The sequence below is a fragment of the Rutidosis leptorrhynchoides genome, chromosome 1, assembly GCF_046630445.1.
Source record: "Rutidosis leptorrhynchoides isolate AG116_Rl617_1_P2 chromosome 1, CSIRO_AGI_Rlap_v1, whole genome shotgun sequence".
NCBI lineage: Eukaryota > Viridiplantae > Streptophyta > Magnoliopsida > Asterales > Asteraceae > Rutidosis > Rutidosis leptorrhynchoides.
Genome location: NC_092333.1, coordinates 61,826,397 through 61,845,267, shown reverse-complemented (window position 1 = coordinate 61,845,267; position 18,871 = coordinate 61,826,397). Strand labels below are relative to the sequence as shown.

Here is an 18,871-nt window from a genome sequence, read left to right as displayed (position 1 = left end):
TTCGGGTATAAGGATAATTTGACGAGGACACTCGCACTTTATATATATGACTGATGGACTGTTATGGACAAAAACCAGACGGACATATTAGATAATCCAGGACAAAGGATAATTAACCCATAGGAATAAAACTAAAATCAACACGTCAAACATCATGATTACGGAAGTTTAAATAAGCATAATTCTTTTATTTCATATTTAATTTCCTTTATTTTATATTTAATTGCACTTCTAATTATCGCATTTTTATTTATTATATTTAATTACACTTTTAATTATCGTACTTTTTAATTATCGCAAGTTTATTTTATCGCACTTTTATTATTCGCAATTTCATTATCGTTATTTACTTTACGCTTTAAATTAAGTCTTTTATTTATTTAATATTTTACATTTGGTTTTAACTGCGACTAAAGTTTTAAAATCGACAAACTGGTCATTAAACGGTAAAAACCCCCCTTTATAATAATAATATTACTTATATATATATTATTATTTTTATAAATTTAAACTAATATAGCGTTAAGCTTTGTGAAAAAGATTCCCTGTGGAACGAACCGGACTTACTAAAAACTACACTACTGTACGATTAGGTACACTGCCTATAAGTGTTGTAGCAAGGTTTCAGTATATCCATTCTCTAAATAAATAAATATCTGGTGTAAAATTGTATCGTATTTAATAGTATTTCCTAGTAAAATTTAAACTATTTCGTACCCCCACGCTACGACATCAGGAATCATGAGCATAAAAGAATAAGAGCAGATTGAGATTGGTAACAAACTGAAGGCAGGAAAATCATACACTTCACTCAGGAGAAAATCACTCGGATGGAGACAGCTAACAGATTCCAATTATCTGTTTATGATTTACTGTTATTGATTTGTACCAAGAGACAGAACAAAAATTTATAAAGAGTGATTATGATCAGATTCGTACACATTTGTGTTTTTATATTTATTATCTTAATATTAATAACTAATAAGTTTAAATATGTATATTAATAATTAATAATTATATTGATAATATGAAATACTAATAACAATAATAATAGAAATGATAACAATGTTAATGATAAGAATATCAAAATAATACTAAGTATAATAAGAGTAATAAAAATAATGATAATAATAATATTGTTAATGATAATAATAAATTGTATTATTGTCTATTAATAATAATAATACTAAATATTATAAAAATTATTGAAAGTAATATAAAATTCATATTTTTCTTGTAATTAAATTTATTATCTTAATATTACATATTATTAATTATATAATATTTGATACATATATAATAATATATATTGAATATTGAATATTTATTTATTTTATATGTATTACATTATATATATAATATTAACTATATATAGAATTCCTATACATGTATATATATAGATTCATTTATTCAAATGATTAAATTGTGTTTTTGTTATTTCAAATCATTATATTTACTTATATTTTTATTCATATATATATATATATATATATATATATATATATATATATATATATATATATATATATATATATATATATATATATATATATATATATATATATATATATCTATTTATTTACATACAATTGTTCGTGAATTGTCAGAAATAGTCGAATGGTAAATGCATATGTGAAAATAGTTCAAAATTTTTGAGACTCAATATTACAGTCTTTGCTTATCGTGTCGAAATTATATAAAGATAAAGTTTAAATTTGGTCGGAAATTTTCGGGTCGTCACAGTACCTACCCGTTAAAGAAATTTCGTCCCGAAATTTGAGTGTGGTTGTCATGGTCAACACTATGAATATTTTCATGACAAATATGAGTTGATAAATAGAGTTTTATCATTATTGAGTAATATAGATAAAACAATTCGGTGGTGTAAGGAGTACGAGTGAAGTTATCACAAAATAGTGAACTTAGGAAAATAAGATTCTTCTTGACTTTTGACGTAGTTGGGGTTGAATTCCGGAATTCAAGGAATGAAAATCTTCGAAATCTATATAAGATTTGATTCTTCGGGATTTAAGAAAATTAGGATCTCTTTAATTAGATGAGGTAATCTGCTTCGATTGCTACGTCTGATATTTCCATTATAAATTTAAATTCTTCTGTTCCATTATTTTCACCAAATCTTATACTTTCTTTTATTTTGAAGCTTCATGCTTTTATTTTCTTTCTGACTTAAAGTGTCCAAGACGTCTTGGATTCGTAGATCAAATCTTTGTATTTCAAATGATCATAGATAACGTTTTAAGAAAGAAATGATAATAACATGATTTGTCTTGTTAAATTACCAGAATTGCGGAAAAAACCGAATCATCAAGAGAAATATTTTCTTGATGTTTTTAGAGGTTAAGTAGAATGAAAGAGTTATGTAACATGGCACATGATGAGGGTATGATCTGTGAACCATCATCATGTTCCATTAGAAACTTCAGCATGACTTACTGTAATATAATCACGTTGGCCGGGCGTCATTATATTATACTAACTCATGCTTCAATTCCCAACACTTCTCCAGAATTCATTCATAATATATACTTAGGTTTACTGAAGTTTCCAATATAATGTAATACAGATAGCACAAAGAGGTATATAATTTCGGACAAGAATATTTATGAAAATATCTTCAGAAATATCGAAGATATTTATGATGATATTTTGGAATTTCAAAGTTCGAAGGTTGATGAAGAAAAATTTTTCGCAAGATTTTAACATGACTTCGGAGCCGGATATTCTCTAAAGATTTCATCGGATCCGGAATTGCCTGGAGTCTTTGAATATAGGGTTTGGTCCTTGTATTTGTCCTTGGTATCCTTTATGGTTAACTCAATCCGTTTTTCAGTACCAAATTTTCTATCGAGCGTTCCCAACATTCCATTCTTTATTATCAAACTTTTGGCCATTTAGACCATCGAAAATTTTGCTGTTTCCTCTGCATTTAATGCTACCATATCTGAATCATCGGTTGTCAATCTGAGGTGGTTTCAAGAGAATTGTGTTTTTAGATGATTAAACGCTGATTGTAATCGTCAAGATACAAAGGATGTTTAAGATGAACTTAAGTGGATTTGGGCAGTATTGTTAATGATTGCTGAATCTGAATTGAGGAATGTACAGTGTAACTTATTAATGTAAAATCTAAATATTCCTCGGGTATTACCCACCCGTTAAAATATTTTCACCATTAACAGTTTGTACAAAAGAATTTTTAATTACAATCTTTATGAAAACATATATACATATATATTTTCTTCAGATGTAATCATGGATTTAATGAGTTAATATGATATTAAACTCATATGATTTTCAGTTTGAGCTAGAATAAGTAATCTATAAAACTATTAGGAACCACATATTCTTCGCAGAATATTTCTTCAATGAAATTATGGATCAATACTTCATCGTTAACTATTAGGAACCGCATATTCTTCGCAGAATATTTCTTCAATGAAGTTATGGATCAATACTTCATCGTTAACTATTAGGAACCACATATTCTTCGCTGAATATTTCTTCAATGAAGTTATGGATCAATACTTCATCGTTATTGTTGTTGGTACTCCTTGGTATCTACGGTGCGTATGATGTTAATGTTCGAGGTATAGATTGTGATGTCAAGACGTGTGATGTTGAAACTTGGGTTGTTGGTGGTATTGATATTGATGTTGCTGAAGTTAGTAAGTTTTGCACCATATTCTCCAAATTGATTACTCGAGCGCGAAGTTCGTTGACTTCTTCTATTGCTCCGAGATGATTGTCGGTCGGAACGAGCGGATAAATAAGGTTTAGAATAGTAGATATTACATAATCGTTGCGAGCTATCCTGGCAATGAGGATGAAAATGGTGTTTCGGATAAGTTCGCCGGTAAGTACTTCAGGTTCTTTGCCAAGAGGTGAATTCGATTGGTGGAAGGGATCGCCTTCTTCTTGTCTCCATTGATTAAGTCGACTACGAACCCATCCCCAATTCATCCAGAATTGATGATGGCTGATTGGTTGATCCATTTCGGTTACACTGCTTTCGGAGCTTAAATGGAAATCCTTATTGGAATAGGTGTCGGAATCTGAGGAACTTGAACTGGTTGCAGAATTCATCTCGCATGGTTAGATATAGGATTTTTGATATGAAATGATTTTTGGATATCGAATAATATTCTAATTACATAAAATACCTAATACCTATATATAGTATAGAGTTTCCCGTAGATTACGGAGGGAATTAAGAAAACGTGTCAGACAAGGTCTATTGTGATGGAATATGACTTCGTCTGTACAGCATCTATGCAATAATTGCAATAAGACGTGTCGAGACTGAAAATGATAGGTAGATATTTTTCGACAAGGAATGATATGCAAAGTTTCTAACATGCAGACCAGGTTCAAGTCCAGACTTATTAATATATCCTAACAACTACTAGGTCGAAGTCCAAACTCATTAATGCATCCTAACAACTACTAGTTAGACACATTAATGCAAGACCTGGTTCGCTAAGACCACCGCTATGATACCACATGCCATACCCCGTCCTAATCTATCTGGACGAAGTCACCAACATCTGGTCCCATTGCGATGATCGACTCCAAAAAATGTCTTTAAAATGATCAAATGCACAGCGGAAGATTTCTTTCATACCTGAGAATAAACATGCTTTCAAGTGTCAACCAAAAGGTTAGTGAGTTCATAGGTTTATCATAAAACAATAAAATTCATCATTTTGATAGACCACAAGATTTAAATGTTGCATGGTACAAATGGGCCCGAATCCTATACCCACCTGTAATGTACATGCGATATCTTTTAAATACAGTACACCTTTCTCGTGTACGAAACCATTTTCATAAATCTTAGTAACCGTACACATATCTCGTGTACAAAATATAATACACATAACATGTGTATAAAAATCATTCTCTCGATACATAACATTCACATCAATTGGTGGCAATTATCACGTCCACATAATTCAATGATGGCAATTATCATGTCTACATAATTCAATGGTGGCAATTATCATATCCACATAATTCAATGGTGGCAATTATCATGTCCACATAATTCAATGGTGGCAATTATCATGTCCACATAATTCAATGGTGGCAATTATCATGTCCACATAATTCATTCGAGGAATGTTTTGCTTGTGTCTATCTCGTCAAACATTTATAAAAGTATTTCATATATTCGCAGTTCAAAATATATTTCAAAAGCATTTAATAAAGCAGTTGTAAAAACAGCGCATGTATTCTCAGTCCCAAAAATGTAAAGAGTAAAAGGGAATCAAATGAACTCACAATACGATATTTTGTAGTAAAAATATGCATACGACGAAACTGAACAATGCAAGGTTGACCTCGGATTCACGAACCTCAGAGAAGTATCCCAAAAAAAATGCCCAAGTCCGGGTTTGAACCTGTGACGTCCCGCTAACCCGATAACACCTTTAACCATTCAACTGTCCTTATTTTTCTATTATATTCTATATCCTAAATTTATCTAACCCGTTTTTCTTGTTTTTCTCTTCTTCTTCAAAACAAAACTCATTTAATCTCTTCATCATCATTTTCTTCTTTGCTCATCATCATCAAACTATAACATACGCATATCACCATTCAAACTTAATCATAATCATAATCATCATCGTCCTTTTATCATTATCTATATCATTATCTATATCATCATCAAAAAACCATAAGTCTAATCCTTCATCATTATGATCATCACTCCATCTCCATCATAATACTATCATCATCTAAAAGTCTTTCATCATGCTTCATGATCTTAATACACCCTCACCATCTTCATATTTGTTTGTCCACAGGAACAGAATTGTTGCAGTACTAGTTCGCGATTAATAGCAGCAGAATAGTCGGCTCATAGGTTTATTGGACTTAGTCTAATACCAAGGCCCAATATCCACTAGAATTGAACAAGGCTTAACTTAAATCCTACTAGTCCAATACAAATAAAAAACCCAAAATGAAAATTCACTAAACTCAGTTTTTTTTTTTTTTTTTTTTTTTTTTTTTGCTTCTGTGTGGATTGATTAGGAGTACAAACGTTCTTCCCAATCAACATAGCTTATGGTCCTACTGACTTTAAATATTCTTGACCCAAAAATCACGGTCCACCATAATGAATTTTAGGATTTGTTTCTATCATTTATCCCACCACCAACTTAAGATCACCTTTTAATTCAATTTAGTGTAAATTGTCTCCATCATCTTTTATATGTTAGAACCCCACGATTTGATTAGGCTGTTTTGGATTCCACTAATTGCTCGACCGAAGACCAAATGTGCAGCAGCCTAAAACAATTATATTCGGTGGCCACCTTCTTGACATGTCACTATTATTTGCTTAAAATAATCAAGTGAGTTAATTGATTAAAAGGGTGTCGGCCATGATTAAAAAGAATTGCACTCTTTTTCTGTTTTTTTTAAAACAAACGATAATATAAAATATGAATATAGTGGGTATCGTTCACAAGGGAATGAAAAGGATTGCAATCAACATCAACAACCTTCTTTATTTAATCCCTTCAATCTTTGGTTGTAGTTGATCTAATGAAAAGAAAAAAATAATAATCATAGTTTCATCAACCTTGTGGGTTTCGATTAACAGAAACAAAATAGATAAGTAGAAGGAGTTACAGTTTTGAGTTATGGCGGGCTGCATACATGAAACATAAGATAGCATTAGTGAAATGGTTAGTGTTTGAGTGATGGTTGTAGGTGATAAAAAGGTGGCTCGTTGGTGGTTTAAATGATGTAATCAAGGTTAATGGTGATGATTTAATATGAGGGTGGTAATGGTTGTTTAAGGTTTGCAAGGTGATATTTGGTGGTGTATAGTAGTAGACGATGAGTGTGTTCAATGGTTGAAGGCGATGGTTTAATTAAATGGGTTTCGATCATAAAGGTGGTGAAACGAGTTGTTGATTATGGTGTTTGTTGGTGATCTTTCTCTAACAGCAAGACAGAAAACAAGTAAGTTTTGTTTCTCTCCCTCTCTATTTAACTCTCGAATGGAAGTAGTCATTTTATATCTATAAGTTAATGAATATATATAGTCAAGGATTTGATTTCGATTGTTTTGTAGCGAAGAAGGTGGTCGACAGAGAATCTCGAGCAGGAAGAAGGAAGGACAGAAATTAGAAATAGATAGGGACTTGAAACAGATTCGTACGCTTTAACTGTTTATTGACAGCTAACAAACTTTGTATCTGTCTGATTGGTTTCTTTTCTCATTGAATTGCAGAAGGATTTTTATATGGAATGGTTGTTTGTAGTGAAGATATTGAATCGACAAGAATCTTGAGCAGAAAAGGAAATCAAGAGAAAAATATAAAAACGAATAAAGCTGATCACGATGTCTAACAGAATTGGATTGTATCTGTGAACTAGATTCGACATGTAACAAATTCGTACCTTTTTCTGTTATTGATTTCAATTCAAATTTGTTTTATAATGAAATTGAAATTGACATACATTAAAGGTTAGATAGAAAACAAATTTGTAATAGTAATGGAAAACTGATTCGCACAATTCTTTAATTTTGGTATCTACAATATTAGACAGGAGGAATCATGAGCAGAGAAGAATAAGAGCAGATTGAGATTGGTAACAAACTGAAGGCAGGAAAATCATACACTTCACTCAGGAGAAAATCACTCGGATGGAGACAGCTAACAGATTCCAATTATCTGTTTATGATTTACTATTATTGATTTGTACCAAGAGACAGAACAAAAATTTATAAAGAGTGATTATGATCAGATTCGTACACATTTGTGTTTTTATATTTATTATCTTAATATTAATAACTAATAATTTTAAATATATATATTAATAATTAATAATTTTATTGATAATATGAAATACTAATAACAATAATAATAGAAATGATAACAATGTTAATGATAAGAATATCAAAATAATACTAAGTATAATAAGAGTAATAAAAATAATGATAATAATAATATTGTTAATGATAATAATAAATTGTATTATTTTCTATTAATAATAATAATACTAAATATGATAAAAATTATTGAAAGTAATATAACATTCATATTTTTCTTGTAATTAAATTTATTATCTTAATATTACATATTATTAATTATATAATATTTGATACATATATAATAATATATATTGAATATTGAATATTTATTTATTTTAAATGTATTACATTATATATATATATATATATATATATATATATATATATATATATATATATATATATATATAATATTAACTATATATAGAATTCCTATACATGTATATATATAGATTCATTTTATTCAAATGATTAAATTGTGTTTTTATTATTTCAAATCATTATATTTACTTATATTTTTGTTCATACATATATATATCTATATTTATTTATTTACATACAATTGTTCGTGAATCGTCGAAAATGGTCGAATGGTAAATGCATATGTGAAAATAGCTCAAAATTTTTGAGACTCAATATTACAGTCTTTGCTTATCGTGTCGAAATTATATAAAGATAAAGTTTAAATTTGGTCGGAAATTTTCGGGTCGTCACATTAGCCATCATATATTCTGGATGAATTGGGGATGGGTTCGTAATCTACGTAACCATTGGAGATAAGAAGAAGGTGATCCATTCCCTCCACCACATTCACCTCTTGGCGAAGAACCTGAAGCACTTACCGGCGAACCTGTTCGAAACACACTTTTCTCTCTCATTTCCCAAGTATCTCGTCACGATTATATACTATCCCAAATTCTGAATCTTATTCATCCGCTCGTCTGAACTGACAATCATCCCAGTGTAATAGAAGAAGTCAACGAGCTTCGCGCTCGCGTGACGGCTTTGGACAATATGGTGCATGGATTACAAGCACCATCAACAACACCAGTACCGCTAACAACATCCACATCGGAAGCCTCAATACCATAAACACCAGCAGCATCACCGACACCAACAGTACCATCATCAACATCAACAGTATCATTACCACCACCAACAACCACATCCGCATCCCACACCTCAATATCACATCTAAAATTTGTACTTCGAGCATCAACATCATACGCACCATAGGTACCAAGGAGTACCAACAACAACAAATGATGAAGTATCGATTCATCACTTCATTGAAGCAATATTCTGCAGAGAATATGTAATTTATAAAAAATTTAGAGATTACTTATTCTAGTTCTAACCATAAACCAGAAGAGTAGATGGATAGAGATGATAGAGGAAACTCTGACAAGAATGGTGTGTGATCTGCAAGCTAGACTGGTTATACAAGCGCCACCAGAAGTACCACCAGCATCACCATTAGTATCACCAACACCAGTAACACATGTAGCACCACAAGCTCCACCAACTCCATAACCACTGACGATATCGACACCACAATCACCGAGGAGTATATTGGAATAACGAATTATGAAGTATTAACTCATTATTTCTAAAGAATTTATATATTATATATATGAATTTTGGAAACCATAATATATTTTTTCGTACTAAGCTATTAAGTATGAATTGAAAAAGGGTAGATACTACTCGGTTAATTCATATTACTAATACGCTATGATGTACATCCTTCGTTAACTACAATCTCTGTTTCAAACCAATGAATTTCATTTCATAATAAACTAAGTGTATTATTCAACTACAGGTTTGATTTTACACTCCCATTTTCGATATACTCGAAACTTTCTAGAAAACATCATTCGTACTTTAAGGAATTCACAAGTATTTCATGAGCATCAACATCCTTCACCAAGGAATATCAATAAGAATAAATAATGATGTATTAATTACATTAGTGAAATACTCCGTAAATATTATGTAATCTCTAAATTTTAGGGATTATTCATTTCTAGTTCCAACCGTAAACCAAATGAGATTAATATAATATTAACTCATTAAATTCATATTACATCTGAAGAAAATATACATACATATATTTTCATAAAGATTGCAATAAAAATTCTTTTGTACAAAATATTACTTGTGAAATTTTATTTTAACGGGTAGGTAATACCCGAGAAATACTTAAGTTCACACTAATATGTTACGCTGTACATATTCAATGATGTTTCAACAATCGTTAATTATACTCTCTCCTTTCATAGCAATTTACATCATTTCACAAAAATCAAGACAACCATTTTCCATGCCAATTCAATTACATATTCTGATTTTGACAAATCAAAATCCAAGTCAAGATTTAAGAAGTGTCATCAATATTAAATTCCTACATCCTTCGAAACCATACTTTGAATTCAAAATGTTATTCATAAAACCGAGGAGAATATTATTCGTATCTTTCATAATTCGCGATGATTTCACCTCCACTGTCATATACTAACGGATACAACCTGTGTTCAAACACTCCAATTCAAAATTCTTGAAAGCACCCCAGTTTACGAATCAATTCTTGGAATTTTGAAAAGCTGATGAAGCAGCAAAAACTGTAAATGACCTTAACAGTCAAAAGTTTGATGATAAAGAATAGCGTGTTGAAAAAGCTCAGAAAATGAGAATATTTGGTACTGAAAAACGGATAGAGCAAACCATGAAGGAGGCTGTGGACAAATCACAAAGACTAAATCTACCTTCAAAGAATCCAAATGATTCAGTGTCTGCTGAAATCTTTAGCGAATCCCTTGCTCCTTACATATTCTAAACTCTTGCGGATTTTTTTTCTTCATCATCTTTCGATCTTAGAAATTCTAAGATATCATCATATCTTCCATTATAAATATCCTCAATATTTCTGAAAAATACCTTCATAACTATTCTTGTCCGGAATTAATTATCTCTTCGCGCTATCTGTAATAAATCATAAAGGAAACTATTTTAGTTCCTAAATTTCGGTAACATTCGAATTTAAAATTCTTGATATTTGGAGTAGTGTTGGAATGAAAGCATGAGTTAGTGTAATATAATGACGACCGATCAACGTGATTATATTATAGTAAGTCATGCGGAAGTTCTAATGGCACATGATGAAAGTAGTACTTGATCAACATTACCCTCACCATGTACCATGTTACGCGACTCTTTTATTTTACTTAACATCTGAACATACCAAGAATGTATTTTCTTGATAGTTCTATACTTTTCGTAATTCCAGTAGTTTGCTAATATAATCGTGCCATTACATTTTTCTTTCTGCTTATAACACTAGTTATGCTCATTTGAAATCCTATCTATCGTATTTCTGGAGAAATCTTTATCATTTCACTTGTATTTCTCAATAGTGAGAAATTTATTGAACTTGTGCTTATCATAAAACGGAACCCGACCCATTTAGGGTACTCAAAATACTCCATTCATCGATCTTATCATTTTCTTTGATAATGATTATACTAACAATCGAATTCATTTAAAGAATTCAAGTTATATCATATTTCGTGATACGAAAATATCCTCGTTTTCGTTATCAACTTTCCTTAGCCAAATTTCGGGACGAAATTTCTTTTAACGGGTAGGTACTGTCATGATCCGGAAATTTCGGTCAAATTTAAACTCTGATAACTCCGATAAGATAAGCAAATTGATGTGTTGCATTAAAATATTTTTTCATACATTTAATTAACCATTGGACTTTACCCTACGATTCACGAACAACCTATAATTTAAAACTCGAACCCATCATGATTTATATATGATTTTATTTTCTTAAATGAAAACGTTTTATGATATAATAATTTCTATTATTATAACCTCTTAATAAAATGATTTTGAATATAATTAGTTCTAGAAAACTGAATTTTATAATATTTATATATGAAATGATAAAAATTTACTATGAAACGATGCTATTTCAAATTAAAAAATTTACGTATTAAGTCATTTTATTTTTATGATATAATTTTTGTAATTTTTTTTAAGAAACGAAGTTAAATTAAAAATGTACAATTTGTAAAGCACAACGTACAACAACGTGTAGCTTAAATAGTTGAATTTAAATTAATTTATTTACTATTCATTGAATAGTAAATGAAACGAAATTAATTTATTTACTATTCACATAAAAACGACATGATTGGAATTATTAATTATAAGTTACATAAAATACCCCTGGAGTATTTTAAAAATACGACTTTTTAAAAATTTACTATTCATATTAGATTCTAAATTTATTTTTATATTATTATATTTTATTTCAATATTATTATATTATTATATTTATTATATTATTATATTTAAATTAATATTATATTATATATCTTTGTCTAGTCAAAAACTAGGAAAACATATATTACGCTTATAAACTTTATAAACGAACCTTTTTACAACTAAATTTATAAAGCTTAAGACCAAAACATATATATATATATATATATATATATATATATATATATATATATATATATATATATATATATATATATATATATATATATATATATTCAAATATAAAAAGTGGAATTTTTATTCATATTTTTACCCGTCAATTATTAGCAACAGAGTACGAAATGCCGGTCCGTGAAAACTGTCGGCAGATATTATTGAATTCTAATTCACACGTTTTTATTTTTATATTATTATATTATTATATTATTATAATTTTATATTATTATATTCTATTTCAATATTATTATATTATTATATTTACTTATATATACTACGTTCATGTTCTAGTTGAAATCACACATATCACATATAGATCATATGTTACTCCGTAATTAACTATATTATTGTTATTATTATTATAATTATTATTCTTAATATTATTATTCTTAATCTTATTATTAATTAGTAGTATTAGTATTATGGTTACAAAATATACATAAAATACTACGACGAGGTTATGTTCAAGTGATTTCAAAATGGGTTTTTCAAATGGTTTAAAGCTAAGGAATTCATGGGTATTAAATAAGGAGGTTATGGGTTTGATCCGCGGTATTGTTCGTGAATTAAAGGCCAACCTTGCATTTATCATTTCCGTTACGTCTACATACTTTTCCTACAATATTGAACCACAATATTGATACGTGAGTTTCATTTGCTTCATTTTTAAATACTTTTGCAATATATATTTTTGGGCTGAAAATACATGCGTATTTTATAACTGTTTTATGAAATGGACACAAGTACTAAAAACATATTCTACGTTGAGTTGTACCACTTTGCATATTTTTCCCTAATAGCTTGGTAACTAATATTTACATGTTGTAAGAGCATGTAAGCGCGAATCCTATTGACAGATCTATCGGGTTTGACAACCCCAACCGGGCTAGTCGCTCTAATATCGTAAACGGTTGCATAGTACTTCGTTTTTACTACACTTGGTACAGTGTAGGGAGATTTCATAATAAAGGGAATATGCCACATTAATTGGTAAGTATGGTTACCGAAGCGCTCAACAACTTATAGAATACTTTTATACACTTGCGAGTGTACGGATATTTATGGAAACTGAAATCTTGTGGTCTATTACTATTACGGAAATGATTGATTATGATAAACTATGAACTCACCAACCTTTTTAGTTGACACTTTTAAGCATGTTTATTCTCTGGTATATAGAAGCTTCCGCTGTTTAACTGCTATGTGCATGGAGTCTTACATGACATATTTTTCAAGGAAACTTTGCATTCATACATTAATATGTATTATATTTTGACTGTTTAGTCAACTGATGTATTATTATGAACTATCATTTATTGGGATTGTCTATATGTAGAAATCACCATAGGACGAAAACATTTATGTACATGCTTTAAAAATGTATACTGATTTAAAAACTTTCTTATATAGAAAGCGCGTCTTTTGAAATGAATGCAATGTTTGTAAAATGTATCATATAGAGGGCAAACCTCGCAATGAGACCGATGAATAATGTGCTGCGTCAATAGGGATTTTGGCGGGCCATCACAACTTCATACTCACCTTGGTTTATTTACATTCTCATGTAGTAAAAAGTAAAATCGATCTTCTGACGTCCATCGTCGGCGTGTTCGACAACCAACAAGGGAGAGGAAATTGCAACTCTTAGGTATTATCATAAATTAATAAACTATACATAAACTCCTTTTGTCGAGACTTGAAATTATACGTTAAAAAAGTTACCGAACTACTACTAACAGGGGTGCTAAAATAGGGGGGATCAAACCATGATCCACTAAATTTTGAAAACTCCCTTGTGGTTGTAAATCGAAGACTCCCTTTCGACTACACCTTCTTTTTTTGATTAAGAATCGAAGACAACCTTACGACAACATCTTCATCTTGCATCTGAAATTTTCCAATATCATTCTTCACCTTCTGCTTCGACTTCCTAGCACGAGTTTTTTTAACATGGCAAGAGTTACCATTGGTTACAATGTTTGGTACCACCGACGATTATTACCAGCTCAAATTATACTCGTTATGGTTATGTATTTAAAGTCCTTTTCAATACATATATACCCAAACTGTTATAGATTTTTTGAAGACTCGATCTTCTGTTAACTTGAATGTTTTAAAAATAATAATTTAGCGAAGTGATACACAAAATTTATTTGATTCACCACAAACATAAATTTCAGCCTCGGATCCTATGTCCTCATTAGAGCATTCCTTGATTTATCTCAAAACAAATGTTTAAGACACGTGAATTGTTAAGTTAGTAGATTTGAGACACATGAGTTATCACACCATAGTTATAAAAAAGCTGCTAACTTACCAATTCATAAATATAAATATAATTATTAAGAACAAAATAAAACGAACGATCCAGATTTTATTATATCAAATTGAAATTTTTGATCACAAGCGATTAAGAAATTAATTAATACTTGATCACAATTTTCGAAAGTATATATAATTTTTTATTCTTATATGAAAAGAGATACAGAGAAAATATACCACCAATCTCTAACTACAGCCTCCACCAGCCGTCACTACTAGCAACAGTTGCCGTCACAACCGCCGTCACAACCCCCGCCGTCACAACACCCGCCGTCACAACACCCGCCGTCAAAACACCCGTCAAAACACCCGCTGTCATGACACCCGCAGTCACGACACCCGCAGTCACGACACCCGTCACTAGAACTAAAATTTCTCAAATTTCGTTGCATCGGCGGCGCGTAGCACATTATCACCGGTTCCTCAAATTTCTCACCCAACTTATAACTAAAACTAACAGCCCCATTTATTTTCCCAGACGTTTTTCTCAATTGATAACTAACAAACTGCATGCTTTTTCCTTCATTGGTTACACCTTCTAGAAGCTCCTTGATCGGAACTTTAACTTCTCCTAATTTCTTGCTCCCAAACATTCTTACACCTTTGAGTTTAATCACAAGTGTTTGTTTTGCTGTCGGAGCTTCTTCAACTTTGAATTTCATCGCGTAATTCCACTGTAGTTCCGTACCGCCGATTTTGTCAACGGGTGTTTGGAAATTATCCGGTAATTGGAATCTATTGCGGGTGATTGAAACGACGGCGTATGCATCAATTCTATGGCCGAAAACACTGTGGTTTTTGAGACCCTTTGCGGAGATTAAAGTGAGATCCAATGTTCTGAATCCTATTATTTCTGTTCTGTCATTCATGATTTTTTTATTTGTTGATTGAACTGGTAATACTCGTATATTGATAATGCGAAGATGAGATTATACAAGGTATATATAAGAAAATCGAAAATTTTGGAACAGACTCTAGGGTTTTAGGTTTTAAGGAAACATCAAAGAAGGTGATGACATGGATTATGTACACGGATTAAAAATAATAATGTACTCCGTATCAAATTATATACAGTATTATATTTATATGTGTGATTATGAGTGGCGATTCTAGAATCAAAAATCAATGGGGTCCTATATAATTTGAGTGCTACTTTGTAAAAAAAATTTCAAAATATTACCGTTTACTTTAATAAAACTGTTAATTTTAAAAATATATGGGGTCCTATCCGTAAATTTAGTGGTGTCCTATTAATTTTTATTATTAAATTATAAAAAAAATTAAAATTTAGTGGGGTAATGGACCCCATAAGCCACAAGGTGGAGTGGTGATTATAATGGAAATCAGGATATACCCGCGTAAAAATCTATCTATATAGTTTAGTTATTCGGACTATGAAGATTTTTAAATTTTATTACAAAACTAGTCCCTATGGTTTGCCTAGGGTTCGTAAAGTCATCCCTCATTGTAAATTGGGATAACCCAACCCAGTGTTTGCTTCCATATATTGTTTTACGGTCTCTTTGAGTCGACCGACTACCGTTAGATCGTAAGAATAAATTGAGAAACAGACATTGGACTAATCCAACTTTTTCATTCCTATTCCTTTTTTTTTTGTTTTTTTGACAAATATAGCGAAAACTATATAGATGAGACCTTCATCGAAAGATGAAGATCCTAACCGAAACATATATACATATGCAACCGGATGGCTCGAAACTAGAAAATGTCACAATTCGACGCTAACTCTAACCGAGCTAATCGATGACAACCATGCCAAATACAACTACATCCATACCAAAATAAGAATCTAACAAACGCAAGAAGAAAAATTTATACAAAAAACTCTAAACGAAAATGATAACCGAATTTAAGAAGGGTTGATACCATTCCTTTAATCCAGTCGATTTGTGAAACCGACAATTGTGTCGATGTGAATCCCTTTGCCACTGCGGGGTTTGAACTTATACGAAATAATATTGGACGACGAGCAACCAATACGTTTCCCGGTTACCCATGGCATTCCTTGATCCTTAAATTGTTGAAAAAGCCATTTTGCTCAAGACCCGAAGAACATCCGTCATTAAATTCCATGAAGGGCCGTTGTATCGCCTCTCCACATTCTAAATCATCGGCATTATCTTTAAGAGAAAACTAACTTTTGATGGAGACTTCTTTCCCTTTAACCCTCGAAACCTTTTTCTTCATCCCAATATTTGCTTTAGGCCCTTCATCTTCACACCAACTATCCGAACACCTCTTCTTCTTTCTCTTCTTCTCCTTGATCAATTTATCAATCCTTTCAACAAATAGGTTTTGGCACACCACCTTCGTTATCAGGTGACGAACAAATTGTACCTTATTAGGCCCAGGTCCATCAAAAGAAGACTGAACCTGTGCCACCGATGGAGCCTCACAATGTAGAGAAACAAACCTCAGGTTGTGACTTTTCATTCCTATTCTCAAATGCAAAATAAGTACATATTTATTATGCAAAACTACTACTGCGGTTATCAAGTTACGAGTTAATAAAACTACCAATTAATAACATGCTCTAATAAAATGGGGACTTCATGTGCATTTACATAGTCACACGTACACTATGCGTTAAAAACATGGAAGACCAACCAATCATGCACATCCAACTCAGCCTTGTTTCAACTATTGCAAATATAACTGCTACCTTTATAGCTTCCATAGATTCACTCTTCTTGCATGTACCTGTTATTGGACTATTTGACATGCTCGTATCAATACTCACCCGATTAAAATCAACCTTATCCTCTGTTAGTACTATTGTCCCTCTAGTGACCAAAAGGTACCAGTACAATACTAGAACTGCTCAGCGTGGTGGAAATGTTTTCGAATGATGTTTGCCCTCGGGAAATTCCATGCAGACCCGGATCATGGACGAGGTCTCCGTGGGGTGGCCTTATCAGTCATCTAGGACCAACATATGAGATGGTCTATGTAGCGTACTGTTGCTAAGCGGTAGAGTTCTAGAGTGAGAAAGTATTGTGTAAGAGAGAAAGTGTGTTCTCTGTCACATGTGACTGAACTGTGAAATGTGGTGACTAGGGGGTCTATTTATAGGCGTAGATCCTCCGTAATTTTCGAAACACGTGTAAGATGTTGATTAATTTAATTATGGGAAATATCCGCAACCGACTTGGTCTTGACGCTGATGTGGCATGCGTGTCGCTCACGCTTATTTAAGGGCTTAAGCGTAGAAGCTGCCTTTTCAGAGCTTACACATGAAGTTGGGCGGACTGGTATAACCGTAAAACGTTGGACGACTTTTTAATAAGAACTGCTATTATTGCTGCCTTTTAATGCTTTTCGAGCATTTCTTCTGTATGAAAATGATGTTTTTATGCGTGTATCCCATAGGATACACCATTAAGTCCCCCCAGTTAATGTCTTTATTTTTGCAAAAAATAAAGTCATTAAACTATACAGTAAAAGATAAGAAGTATCTTTTTCCTCGAAAACATATATCTACTATAGCCTTCTGTTTTTCTGATATGATGTGACCCCAAATGATGCATTTTGCCACCAAAATCCCTCATTTTTATTTTTAAGTTTAATTCAAAATGTTTTTGAATTTCAAACTGATCCCAACGACTGATCCGGACCATACACGTGTCTCGATCAATATATCTTTCGAACTTCCCATTTGCCTATAAATACTCGGTGTATTCGTTCATTTCTTTTTTCCAACTCTTCAATCTTCTCAATCTTCTCAAAGGATCATTTTGTACAAGCAATTCTAGGGTTTTACAATAGTATACCTGCGAGGTTAGTGTTCTTCTTACTTCTTCCACTATTTCTGTTTTAAATTTCTACCATGGCCGAATCAACGAGTACTTATTCAAAGAAAGACGGTCAAGACGTCAATACGATTAGCAAGTCTATGACAGAATCGGAGTTAGAAGTCATGTGTGTATCATTCAAAAATCTTAGGCGCTTGAATCCAATTGTTCTTTCATCCACCGATAGAGCCAATAGGCCACCCGCTAAGTAAATAACTTTATATAAATTACAACTCACTGTAGGTAATCTCCGTATTCCCCTTTTTCCCTTCTTGTTAAAGGTTCTTGCCTACTATGGAGTTTGTCTTAGTCAAATACACCATTTTTGTCTACAAAAGGTTATTTTGTTCAAAATGTATTTTAATTGTCACAAAAG

At 31.4% G+C, this 18,871-nt stretch overlaps 1 protein-coding gene across 1 annotated transcript; it reads right to left on the bottom strand.

The window, feature by feature from the left end:
* Window positions 1-14,898: 14,898 nt before the first annotated feature.
* LOC139874639 (protein SRC2-like) lies at window positions 14,899-15,552 on the bottom strand. Its single transcript, XM_071862058.1, has one exon. It carries the CDS (start codon window positions 15,550-15,552, stop codon window positions 14,899-14,901), a length of 654 nt encoding a protein of 217 aa, XP_071718159.1.
* Window positions 15,553-18,871: the final 3,319 nt, after the last annotated feature.

Bases quoted from the DNA above. Each gene is read 5' to 3' on its own strand.
- LOC139874639 (XM_071862058.1), bottom strand. From the start codon at position 15,552: ATGAATGACAGAACAGAAATAATAGGATTCAGAACATTGGATCTCACT.